Source organism: Scleropages formosus, chromosome 25 (genome assembly GCF_900964775.1).
Source record: "Scleropages formosus chromosome 25, fSclFor1.1, whole genome shotgun sequence".
NCBI classification, from domain to species: Eukaryota; Metazoa; Chordata; class Actinopteri; order Osteoglossiformes; family Osteoglossidae; genus Scleropages; species Scleropages formosus.
In genome coordinates, this window is record NC_041830.1 from 12709378 (window position 1) to 12722502 (window position 13125).

Genomic DNA, 13125 nt, shown 5'->3' on the forward strand with positions numbered 1-13125 from the left:
TTTGGTGGAGCGCCCGGCGCCGATGGCTCAATGGGTGCCGGGCAGGAGGTGCGGTGCCACCCAGAGAGCATCACACCCGTGGTGGAATGTGGTAAAGAAAGCCGTTGGCAGCGACTACACCAGAGGAACATCATCCGCTTCCTTCTGGGTCTCCTGGAAGGGATGGAGGACCATCAGGTGAGGCCATGTCAGCTTCCCTTCCCGTCAAACTCCTTACTTTTTTATTACTTCAAAGAATTATTAAGATTTTATAGAGCTCTGTGGGGTACCGTCAGAAGCGGGTGGACATATTCATCCAAAGCAGAGCTGGGCCACATTTCGGAGAAAGAGGTACAAGTGGAACTTACAGGGCCTCCTTGTGGTCATGTGTGGAAGTGCAGCGCAAATTGCGGAAGGTTCTTGATCCTGAGAGTCACTGCAGCGCTGAGGGTCCAGACTAGGCCTTCGAAGGACTGGTGTCAAACAAAAATGTGGGTAATAACAAGTCTCGAGCTTCCTGGTAAAACCGCCTTTTCCGTCAATTTTAAAAAGCGGTCATCTCGAAGGACCTGGGCTGTGCATTCGGGTGCGGGTTCAAATCCAGCTTCGTTTGTCTCCATTTTACATTTTCAGGTGGGGTTCCAAAGACATGTGTTTCAGCTGAACTGGTGATTCTAAATTACCTTTCACGTGTGAGTGTGTGAGATTGCCCTGTGATGGCCTGGTGTCCTCTCCAGAGGCGTACCCTGCCTCACACTCTTTCCAGTATAGACACTGGATCACTGCAGCCCTGACCTGGGAAAGCAGTTAGGGGATCCTGTACTTTCAAGCAGCGCTGAATGTGGTAAGTTATGTGACCCTCCGCTGGAAAAGTGGTGACCTATAATGTAAGTATGCATGTATTCATGAATAAAGTAATGAACGTGGTGAGTGATTTCTTGCTATATAAGATACAAGATATAGATATATCTACGTGAGATAGATCTGAAATCTCCATCCCATGATGGGCCGCTGTCAGCCGGTCTAACACTGATGGGCAAGGTGTGACAGACTGGTTTCGCGGAGCTCCACAGCTTTTCTCTCTCCCAGGCGACCGCTTCCGAGCTGACGGCGACGTCCCTCCGCCGCGAATTCCCAGCAGTCCGCTGTGACAGCGACACGGCGTCTGCGCTGCGGCCCAAACGAGCAAGAACCGCGCGTAGGAGAAAACACCTGAACGAGCTGGGAAGCTGAAATATTTATTACGGGAGGTAATGAATTCTTTCTGTTAAGCCGGCAGGCCGCCGAGGCGCACGGGCGGGGCACAAAGACCTTGATGCGTCGTTGCATTCTGCCGGAATTTGCCTACCAAAGGATGCGGAGGAGTCATTAGCTGACAAAAGTGGGATTAAAAATAGACAGGATGCTGCAGCTTTCTGCGACAACTGGTTCGGCAAAGCACGGAGATCACAAAACTGTCAAAATTATTTTTGCTTCATTAGCTGCTTCATTAACATGCTTCTGTTACATGCAGGATCAAATGTACTCCTTCAGCGCTTGCAAATTAGTATTCATTAAACGAGGGCTGGGCTCCGGGTTCCAGCTGTGCCAGCGGTCCCTACCTGACGGACTAGAACATACTTTTCTAGGCTGAAGAACCAGGTCATTTTACTGCGGTGAAACACGAAGTGGACTAGGACTGCAAACGCGGTACGGTTCAGACGCGGTTTGACCAGAATTAACTCGTCGTGATGAGGAAAAAGTGTTTGAGAAACAATACAGGCTTACATTATTCTGACCTTTGAAAAGAAAAAAAAACAATTTATCAAAAAAAAAAAGAGCAACGTTTAGCTTGTCCCCCTCTTCTACCTGTTAAAACACAACCGTTTTTAAATGTTGAAATATACAAATGAAAATTTTATTGACGTACATTACATATAAAATTATAGCTAGAAAATAAAATTTGACCATAATGTTATATATAATAAATACACATTGATGTAATTCTCTAACAAGAGACAAAATGTTATTATTCTTACACGTTTGGCAAGAAATTGCGTCTTATTGCCGTGGTCCATACGAGACCAACTTTCCTCCCCTAGAAAAGTTCCTATTTGATCTGCGTTGTTATCCTAACACATTTTAGAAGATTTGCTCACCTTGCTGAACTTGTTAGTGGCCACCTGCATGAGCACTCAAATATCTTGGGCTCCATTTACTTGTATCTGTATGTATTTGCATTTCCGTGCAACCGGTTTGGTCTGGGGTGTGGTGGACCAGGTCTGCTGATAATTAAATTATAAAAAAGAAGAAACTCTTAGCGAATGGTAGAAAATGTTTATTTGACTGTGAAAAGCAGTACAGGGTTACGCTGTGCTCACTTTTGTCGGAAAAATAACATCGGTCCGCCGCCCACTCAGAACTCGGAGAAAACGGCAAAACGCAAACGATCTTTGCAGGTTAATGGAGGGAGAGCAAAGTGAATCATCAGTACGCCTTTCTTCACCCATAAAGGAAATGTTTATTCTGCTGTTCGGTCGATGACGCCAAACGCAGTCCCGCAGAAACCCGATTAATGTGGAGGTCAGAAAAGCCGATTCAGCACGATCAGTTATTGTATGAAGCAGCTGTTCTGCAAGGCAGAGGAGCTACTGAGATAAAGAGACCTTGCGTTCCCACATCCCGGGTCTAACTACATACATGAGCGGCACCAACACGTATGGGGCGAACGGGGAAGTCGAACCGCAGCTCTCGGTGAGAGCAGAGGTCAGGCGGAGGAGCAGCGGTCCGTGGGACGGATGCAGCGCAGAAGCAGAGAGCTTTTTCACAGGGCGCCCAAGCGCCCCTGCGAGGCCATGCTGCCGTCTGGGAGCTCCTCCTGGCCGCACCTGGCAGACTCCTCCTTGAGCTCCTCCTCGAAGGGATTCTCACCCTGCAGACAACTCTGAAAGTTACAACTCAAATCTCTCACCTCCACTTCATTATCAGTACTCAACTGATGCTTTTGTTCAGGGCGCCTTACAGTGCTAGATGCACCGCTGACAATCATGTAGATATCTGTGCAACTGAGCAATATAAACACACTCTCTCTCGCACACATACACACACACACTAGGGGCAATTTACAGTCCCCAATTCACCTGAGACACATCACTGGACTGTGGGAGGAAATCCACACAAACACGGGCAGAACGGGCAAACTGTACGCAGGCTGATCCGGGCTTGAAATCGGATCCAAAACCACAGTTCAGGATCTGCGAGGCAGCAGCGCTACCCGCTGCACCGCTGTGCTGCTAAGTAACAAGTCTGTTTCAAGATGTGCTGCGAGTCATCTAAGGGATTGCGAGGAGCCGAGTCCCTTTGCAGAATTTACCGTTTTATTTCTCTAACATTAAACATACGCAAACGTTGGTATTTTTGGGGATCTGTTACCTTCAGGTACTTCTCATAACGGACTTTCACGATAGGGTTGGTCATGATGCTAGTGGCCGTGAGGACGCTTTCCCTCTTCTGCGTCTCGCTGAACTCCTGCAGGCGGAAGAAGGTGTGAACAGAGCCTGACCCAAAGATTCACAGACCGCGAGATCCACCAGCCGCCCTCACTGCACGCAGCAGTAAATTACGTTCAGGATATGCGCCACCTTCTCCATAGGGTAAATAAAAACACTAAGTGTACCTGGATTATACAAAAATACTCAATGCCCTAAACCTGGAACTGAAACCCAATTCAAGTACAGAACATTTCTAGTTATTAATTAAACACAATATTCATTTTCTGATCTCTGTGCGAAAACAATAACCTCGGCTCAGCGGCTATCTGCCATTTCCATGATGCTGAGACACAGTGACGTCACAAACCAGCTGCTACGCGGAATGGCTTTCTTGACTGCGACAGATACTCAAAAATACGGTTACAAGTAAATTTGCTCCCTGACAATCCCTTTGAATGAGATGAAGTGAAGCAAAGCGTCACAAGTCTAATTTGACCAACAGCTGCACACAATACCGACACATTTCAACTCAGATTGCTGAAATATTTTCCGAAAGCAGAACCTGAAGGGCACCGCTGGGGGTCACTTTCACACGCGTGGTCCCACCTGCTGGCTCTTCTGGTGCTCCGCGGACCTCAGGTGCTGCTGGACGGACACGAGGGACGCCGGGAAGTGAGCGCGGCAGGCCATGCAGTGGATCATCTCCACCCTGCTCAGACACACCTCCTGCTTCACCACTGAGGAAGACACACTGATGGTGACGCGTGAAAGGCCCCATGTCCTAAACGCTGCTCAGTCATACGGCAGACTGCGATTACAGAGAATGAAATCATTTCAACCCAAGTACGTGCCATCGAGAAATTAATGGATTTTCGATCAATCACACCGGCCTCGAAAAGCACTGACAGTAAAGATGACTAAAGCGCAGGTCAGCCGATGATGGGTAAGCGACAAGCTCAGCACCTTTAGTCAAATCTTGCTGGACGTCATCTGCCGACGTTTCGGGGCCCATGGTACTGCGCTTTCGTAACACGGTCTTCCGGAACTTGTTCACCATTGATTCCTATAAACCGGAAGTTGATGTTATTCGTTTAACTCATAACTTTTCTCTAAATCAACACACAGTGCTAAGCTACTTGCAATGATTTACACATTTATACAGCTGGGTAATTTTACTGAAATGGAACAATTCAGGGCAAGTACCTTGTTCAAGGGTACTACAGCAGGTGTCGACCCGACAACCTCCAAGTGAAAGGCAGCAGATCTAATCAGTACGCCACCCGCTGCCCAACTTCAAGACCAAAATAAACGGATCCCAGTAAAAATACTGAAGATCTCTGTGCTTTATAAATACACCCAGATTCAACCATAATGTCTCATCTCATCTTCTTAGGACCTTTTGAATGACTAATGTCTCTAAAATTATTAGAGGCATTATGACAGGCGGCACGGTGGCATGAGAGGACGTGGGTTCTACCCCCGCTCAGTGTGTGTGGAGTTTGCATGTTCTCCCCGTGTCTGTGTGGGTTTCCTCCCACAGTCCAAAGACATGCTGTTCGGGTTCCCCCAGAGAGTGTGTGAGTGATAGAGAGAGATGGGCTGATAACACTACATAAAGTTCACTGGAAGTCGCTTTAGAGAAAAGCATCTGACAAATGTAAAATAAAATCATATATTGCCACCCATTAACAGCTGTGCCTTTTTTTAAAACTGTGAAATAATGAAGAAACATAACACTTTTGGTGATGTCAGATTCTCAGCACCGACGTGAATCCAGTTAGGAATAAGATGTACTTACGTGTAAAAAGACTATAACTTTCTTGTCAAATTTTGTTTGCTTCTCGATGTGATCCAGCGTTTCCCAGTGAAACTGGCTCCCGAAGTGTTCTTCGATCTCCTCGACGTCACATGTGCGGACCTTGCAGAAGGCACAGGTGAAGGCGAGCCTGCGAAGGACACACACCTGGGAAGGCATTGCCATCCAAGCTGGACTGAGGAAGCCAAACCTTCTCGGAAGAAGGTCGTCTAGTTTCAGGGGGCGCTTGCTGAAGTCTCAGCGAGTCATCTTACAAACCCTGATCTGTGACACTTCTGTTTAACCCAAAATGAGACCCTGGGTATTTTCAGCCACACAGTCGCTGCAGTTGTACCTGTGCATGTCCCCGTACTTCTCAATGTCCTTCTCTCGTTTCCGCTTCTGCTTCTCCCTCCTGGCCCTCCTCTGCCTCTCCTCCACTGACTCTGTGAAGAGAACCGGTGGGTTTCCTGCAGCGCTGCACAAACGGTACAGTAAATGACTGTCCACCGCCGGCCCTCGAGAGTCCCATACCATCTGTGTGCTCCGTGTTCCCACTGTCCACGTGAGCGCCACCCTGTGGCAAAGAGTTGCACAAACGTACCTGTTACTGTGAGGCAGCGAAGGGCAAGTTCAACAGATGTGTCGAGGGGAAACCCTCGGTGGTGTACCAGCTTGCTTTACATCTCCAACTGGTCGAGTGACGTACCTCTGTTAAGCTGGTCATATCTGTGGGAAGCGGAACCAGGAAACAAAAATTTAAAAAGTACAATTAAGCCATAAAAATATCTTGCAGGAAAAAAAACTGCTCAACATAATGCTTTTTAAACTTTGGTATTGTATTAAGCACTCTATATCAGTCGTTATATTTCTCTTAAAATCCAGCCTTGCACATCTTAAGATGCATGATGTGCTGTTCATCGCCAACCTCTTCTGCAGTTCCCCAACCAAACAGGTAAGTGCTGTGTGTAACAACTCTGCAATTTCCAGAGGATGCGTCCCCCTCCTACGTACCACTGACCTCTACATCTTCTAACAGAAAGGTTCTGACCGGCGCAAGAAAGCCATCGTCGCTTTTGCTTACCCCCCGTTTCCTTGACGACAGAGAAAGGTTTGAGCCTTTTGGGAAACATGGAGGGCTGGATCGGTGCCATCATCTTCCTCTTCATACAACTGAGCGGCTGTGAAGGATACTGGTTTGCTTGGCTGTATACAGGCCTGGGCTTCCCAAACATCAGCGGCTGGACAGGAGGCAAGAGGGGCAAGGAAACCTCACGTCCACAGTCCAGGAAGCAAAAGAAGGAAACTGCAGGACAGGTAGCTTTTCGGAAGGCACGGAAACTGCATGACATCTTACAAATTAAAAGTACTTATGCCGAAATATAAATAAAATACACTCCTCCACACATATTTGCAGGCTTTCCAACACTTTGATTTACCTGGGATTTCTCCATGGGTCCCATGCTTTCATGGCTTGTACTGAAAGGCATTCTTCCCCCACCAACACCAGGTACGAACTAAATGGACAAATGCATCAAATGTGCTTAAAGATTTAAAAAAAAAAAAAAAAAAAAAAAAACACACATTTTTGTAACGGAGGGCCAAATATCCACAAAATAAATAACAATAAATGATAATAATAAGAACAAACCTGCCTGATGTCACACTAACGACATAAATGTCATAGCAGAAATTAAATCTGTGCTGATGGGTACAACAGAAACAACAACTGCAGTTGCAGAGGTCCTATGGCCAGGAAAAAAGAGACAAATTCTCAAACTATGTGGTACAGTCAATAAATTCTAAGACTGGCTGCCATGTGACGCTGCTACACAACTACATTTGTGAACATGTGAGAGCTAAAAGAGCCAGTCCTGGAGTTTAGTGACTGTATCTTGTATATGCAGTGAAAGCTGATTTCTCACTTACAAATCTTCATGTGTGATGTAGGTTAACTTTTTTAAATATGATTTGTGTAACTCAAAACGCTTGAAAACATTATTTACATAGGGTTTTGTAATGAACCAATAATATCTGGATAAATAAAAGATTTCCAAAAATAAAAACATTCCAAGTGCAGCTTGGAGAAATCTACTCGTTAACTGTAGGATACTGTGATAAGCGATACGGAACAACCATAAAATAAAGTGCTGTTCATAAACTGGATCTGATTTTTATATCGGAAATGTTGTTTTGGAAAGTTCCTACTCTAAATTCCTTCACTGTGACAATAATGATGGTTTTCAAAGCAAATATGAGGACCAAACATGTTGTGTATGTAAATATGATGTTTTGTTTACATTTTATTGTATAAAGCACTTAACAATAGGAAAAGGGAACCAAAATATTGTGGCAAACTGCTTAACCCTAAATGTAAATCAACAATGTACACTTATATGTTTCTGTTATAGACGCCTACAGCTAATAACTCACTTGCCCATTTACTTAACCGCTGTCCCAGAGGTACAGGTTGCGAGGTTTAACAGGGTACACGACGGGACATCACTCCTTCGCAGGGTAATCAAACACACCTACGCATACACACACCGCAGGCAATTTAAAGTCACCGATTCACCTGAAACACACGACTTTGGACTGTGGGTGGAAACCAGAGCACCTGGAGGAAACTGACACGAACACAGGGAGATACCGGAAATACTGTTTTGTAACAAATATGACACTTGATTCCCAAAGAGCACATAATCAAAGTGCAATTTAAAAAAAAAACAATCATCTCTGCCTGGTTTATTATGGTTTCTGACTGACTGATGCAGTATAGCACAAAATGATCCTTTCCCAGTAAATTAAAAATATTAATAACCTAAAAACTAAAGGTTGCCAGTGTAAGAGGCTAAGCTTTTTCAGCGAATAAGTTTAGTCTACGGACAAAACGTATGCCTGAAAGCCTCTGTCCCATAACCATAAAACCCAGAGCAGCCAATATTTTCAGGCTCTTAGGAAAGAACTGATTCATCAAGAAGTTCCAGGGAAAGCATTACCAGCCTGTGTTTCAGCAGAGCTCAGCTTATTCGATTTCTGCATGCAGCAAAATGTGCTTATTGTTTGCAAATAAAGCCAGAATTTTGCACGGCTCACCACGAGCAGATCGGGTATGCAAATGAGCTTCATTAAGTTGAGATGCATTTTAAAGGCGAGCTGAGTGGCACGTGGCGCGACAAGCCCTCTCGGGACAGGCCTTGATCGAGGCCGCTGCGGGCCTCGATGAAGGTGGGTGCCTGGCAGCGGCAGGGTATAGGGGTAAGGGAGCACAGGAGGAGGGGGGTGGGGTCACAGGAAAAGGGGGCAGGGTCAGAGGATGGGGGTGGAAGAGAATCTCAACAGATTCTGTACTTACTCCTCTGCCTTGGCCTCTGAGCACAGGTGGTCCTCCCCAATCACTGCTTCTACCCCCAAATTTGTTTTGAAGGTACACAGGCATCCCTCTGCCCCTCGAGCCTATGGGCGCAGGCCTCAGGAGGGGCGGAGAGAAGTCGCTGGCACAGGAAGAGAAACTGCCTCTTCCGCCATTCTGCAATAAGCCAGACCTCATAGTGGAGCTCGGGTACGATGAGTCCCAGCCGGACTCCTCGTTATCAAACCGGCTACTCGGGAAGGAGCTGTCATATCCACCCCCGAAACTACCGCCAGGGCCAGATCTGAGCAGATCTGGACCACCTTTAAAGGACCCAGAGTCAAGGGACTCATGAGGCCCAAACCTGGAAGAAGCCGCAGAGCAGGGAAAGAGATCGAACAGAGCAATCACTGAACGCCCCTCAGGGAGGAGAGCACGTTCACTGAGATCAGCACCTACCCAACAAGAAATACACGCGGCTCACCACCTTTTGGAAACCGAGTGTAAGCGTGTGTGTGTGTGTCTGTGTGTGTAAATCTTAAACAGGACTGGATACGAAATGTTTAAAAAGCCCAGTTTGCAGAGAGCCAGTGTATCTCATAATACAGCCAAGCGGGAGCAGGTTACGCAGACAAAGACGCCTTTTCTCCTGACTTGAGGAAGATGTCAACGCACCAATCATTTGAGGCATTTGGTCAACAGCTCCAAAGTGGATACGCACAGCTCTCCCAGTCCTGTTTCAGAAATTAACTGACGACTATTAACTAGTAAGAGTACCTAGTTACTCACTTACCAGATTCTACCTTTGGCGCTGCAGCTGAAATCTGACTCCAGACATTATAATTGGCATTGTTTATTGTTGCAAAACTAAACATGGAGGGGGAGGGGGTGTAAAGTATGTGTTTCAAAAAGAACTACAAAGGAATTCTAAATTTTCCCCTGTCATTTCCCACGAACTTAAGAGGGGTTGAATTAAAATTAGATTTTACAGCATTACTGCAAAGGGGTACATTTGAACTCCCCCAGAAAGCTGTTATTTTTAGCCATTATTAACAGTAATGCAACATATTTACATAGAATAAATGTCAACAAATATATCCTCAACTAATTATTATGACTGGCCAAATTCCATTTAAATCTGAAGACTCAACTCAAATTACATAAACATGGATTTAAAAAAAAAAAAAAACTGTACATCTGATTTGGGACCTTTTCATGGACATTTTCACACATTTTCACACCAAGCCACTTTCTGTAGAACAGGATTTTTTAAAAACTCTACACACGTTCCCCTGGAATACTGAAGAACGAATAAAATCCCACAATTAAAAAGCAGTACTCGGTACCTCTCAAAGTTGCTCTTTTCAAAACAATCAGGGGGCTCAACATATCTTGCTGACAGAGGCGCAAGTCTTGTGCGGATATACCCATGGTGCATTTCTACAAAGACAGAAATTACCCATAATTACTGGCAGTGATGACAGATGCAGGCAGCTAATCCAACATAGAATATTATAGAATCAGTGAGGGGAAACACAACTCCACTCAGTAAAGGACACAAGGTCAAGAACTAATAACCATGATCCTAAAACAATAAAATGCATAAGCAGCACATGAGGGATCTTGTTGCTAAAGCCCAACTTTTCTGCAGTAAATTTATATTCTACAGTAAAGAAGGAACACACCTCCACCTCCATAGGATGGTTCCATCACGTCATCCTTCTGAAGGGAACTGAAATACAAATGAAACATCATTTCGCATACAGGAAATACTGCAGCACACTTTAGGATATATAACCTGGCTTTCAGTACACAGAGTAGGGGATGGGCATGAACGCTCTCCTGCAGTCCATCGGAGTACAGCACTCCCAAAGGACGCTTTCAAGCACACCACGGACTGTCCGACTGTGAGACAGGTTATCGTATTCTGGACACACTGAGAAGATCAGATTCTCTTGAGGAGACAGTGATGCTTGGGATAGTCGAATGAGAAAGACGAAGATCAGCAGTCTGAGGGATGGACTCAGTCACAGTGACAACGGACACACCGCTTTCAACATGAAGGACAAGTGGAGGACAGAACATTTATATAAATGCGATCAACAAGCATTGATGTCAATTAACTTCAGAGTGCAATAAAGCAAATGTAATTAATATAATCAAAGACAAAATATGGGAAACTGTCTCCTCTTCCATCCTGTGTAACAGGGGTGTGTCTGACAGAGCCCGTTCGCAGTGTAGTGGTTACAGCTACTGCCTTTTGACCTAAAGGTTGCAGGTTTGAATCCCACCTCTATCTGTAGCACACTTAAGCAAGGTACTTACCCTAAAAGGGTCTAGTAAAAATTACCCAGTGGCATAAATGGGTAAATAATTTTAAGGAGCTTTGGAGAAAAGTGTTGGATAAATAAATAAATGGAAAAGAGGAGGGGTGTGGTGGGCTTGGGGTTCGTACCCTGTGGCGGACCGCTGTCCCGTCCTGGGTGCGTCCCCTCCCCACTCGGCCTTACTCCCTGCGTTGCCGAGTTTGGCTCCGGTTCGCCGCGACCCCATTCGGGACAAGCGGTTGTTGATGATGAATGGATGGATGTAAAAGAGGAGTCCAGGGAATGGATGAGGACAGAAATGGACAGCCAGGGTGTGATTATGATGATGGTGGTGGTGGTGGTGATGATGATGATGACAGTGAACAGCAGGGGCACCCAGAGAGAAAAAAATAAAAATAAACACAGCAGGTGAAGCCAGAATTTGTATATAATTTGATTTATTCAAGGTCACATTCAGGTTGTTGCTCAGAGACCACATCGATTCTTAACAATTTTTACATTTACTTTTACTCAGTCAGCAGATGCTTTATTAAGTATTTAATATTTCAAATCATAACCACAGACCCCTTTATGAGGTCCATTTTAAGAAGGCAGCGTACCGAGCAATTTTTTATTTTTTTTTTAACATTTATTCACAAGAAGTATTAACGAAAAAGGTGTCAAAATTCAAGTTCATCATGATTAAGACTAGTGACTGACCTACCTGCCGTACTCAAAGTGGAACCTCGGAGCTGGTCCAGCTAATCCTACCCTGCTGCTATTTTCATTATTCATCCTATTAAGTTTATTTATGATTTATCCACGAAACACTAAACTCTGTCACGTTTTGATTAATTTACAGAAAATAAATAATAATAGGCGTGTATGGTAGCCGTACGGCTAATTTGCGGTCACAAACAGCATATTCAAACTATCAATACCTGGAGCTCCATTTGTTATAGCAGCAGTAACAAAAAATTAAATAAATAACAAAACACACTACAAAATTACAGCTAGCTGTAGCTAGCACATTAGCTAGCAGTCAGGCGTCTCACCGCAGACTGAGGTTTAAATGGCCAGGAACCCATTTATTGTCGTACAGAAACCAAAAACTCAACAAAAAAAACGTTCCTTTTTATTTCGAAAACACACTGCAGTGCATATTCGGTAATATAAAAATAACTGTTACTGTTTTTTTTTCGTGTTTACCTTTAGCTAAATGACGGACAGGTCCGCCCGATAAAGGGTCCGGCTGGCAACACTCGGTCTGCGCTCTTAGTTCCGGAGACGCAACTGGTGATGAAGGAGAGCGAGCGGCGCGTCCACCCGCTTCCAATGAGCTTCAGATGGAGCGCAGCGCGCAGGCGGCTCCTTTTCCTAGAATAAAAATAAAAGTATTGCTGTAATACAGTGTTGCTGCAGCGAAACAATCGCGTGTACAATGTTTCCTTCTCTAATTGGCCCTCAATTATTTCTGTATTTAATCTGTAGTATATTATTGAATGCATTACATTCTAGTCATAACACCAATAAATGTGAATTTTTAAACTACAGCGGACCACTACATTAAAAGTAATTACACACGTATCAGTGCTTATATTTACTTTGCTTGATCTGGTTGTAATCTTGTGTTAACAATTAACTGGGACACTTTGTTGACTAACATCACTTCATGTAACCATTAGAGGGCGCTGGATCCTCCAACGACTGTTTACCATACTGTACCATAGTTACACAGGACTTTGCCACTACAACCCTTTTGTGTATTTAGCTGTTTGAGAGAATTTTTCTGTGCAGATATGATTACTGACCCTGTATCAATTTCATAATTAATAGCAGGAACCCTCAACATAAATTCAAGATATTTTTCCTATTTTCACTGAAGTTTGTGTGACATGGCTCAGTTCACACACACACACTTTAAGATTCAGATTACTAATTAACTTGTAGGTAGAACCAGTGATTTAGAATTCTGCACTATCCACTTTAAAATGTGCTGTGAAAAATGTAGGTAATAGTAAAATAAACTGCTGAAATTGTATTTACATACCATATTTGCATATCAAACACTAAGGAAAATATGCCCCATGTAGATGTAATAAAACAGGTACCGTGTAAACCCCAACCCCATGGAATAAAACATCCTTTGTCAATCATGATGCTAAAAGTGCTAATGGTTAAAGATTTGTTAAAACTCATGTTTGAGCTTAGTCACACTAATAA

General features: G+C 44.4%; 1 protein-coding gene across 3 annotated transcripts; it reads right to left on the bottom strand.

The window, feature by feature from the left end:
- Nucleotides 1-2294: 2294 nt before the first annotated feature.
- On the bottom strand, nucleotides 2295-12219 carry znf326 (zinc finger protein 326). 3 transcript variants are annotated; one of them, XM_018730813.2, is made up of 14 exons: nucleotides 11627-12219; nucleotides 10282-10328; nucleotides 9943-10036; nucleotides 8600-8960; nucleotides 6684-6761; nucleotides 6329-6485; nucleotides 5954-5973; nucleotides 5779-5821; nucleotides 5600-5690; nucleotides 5248-5395; nucleotides 4413-4512; nucleotides 4056-4186; nucleotides 3391-3486; nucleotides 2295-2890 (listed from the first exon to the last, which is right to left on the bottom strand). In XM_018730813.2, the coding sequence occupies exons 1-14, from the start codon at nucleotides 11695-11697 to the stop codon at nucleotides 2783-2785; spliced, it is 1545 nt and encodes a 514-aa protein (XP_018586329.2). In that variant the 5' UTR covers nucleotides 11698-12219; the 3' UTR covers nucleotides 2295-2782. The 3 variants fall into 3 exon arrangements, with proteins under 3 accessions (XP_018586329.2, XP_018586331.2, XP_018586330.2); XM_018730815.2 differs by having other exon boundaries at nucleotides 11958-12218; XM_018730814.2 differs by having other exon boundaries at nucleotides 12112-12217.
- Nucleotides 12220-13125: the final 906 nt, after the last annotated feature.

Bases quoted from the DNA above. Each gene is read 5' to 3' on its own strand.
- znf326 (XM_018730813.2), bottom strand. From the start codon at position 11,697: ATGAATAATGAAAATAGCAGCAGGGTAGGATTAGCTGGACCAGCTCCG. The intron at 6,486-6,683 runs GTAAATCAAAGT...CCTCCTGTCCAG, and splicing joins GACCCATGGAGAAATCCCAG to CCGCTGATGTTTGGGAAGCC. The intron at 5,974-6,328 runs GTAAGCAAAAGC...CGCTTCCCACAG, and splicing joins TGTCGTCAAGGAAACGGGGG to ATATGACCAGCTTAACAGAG.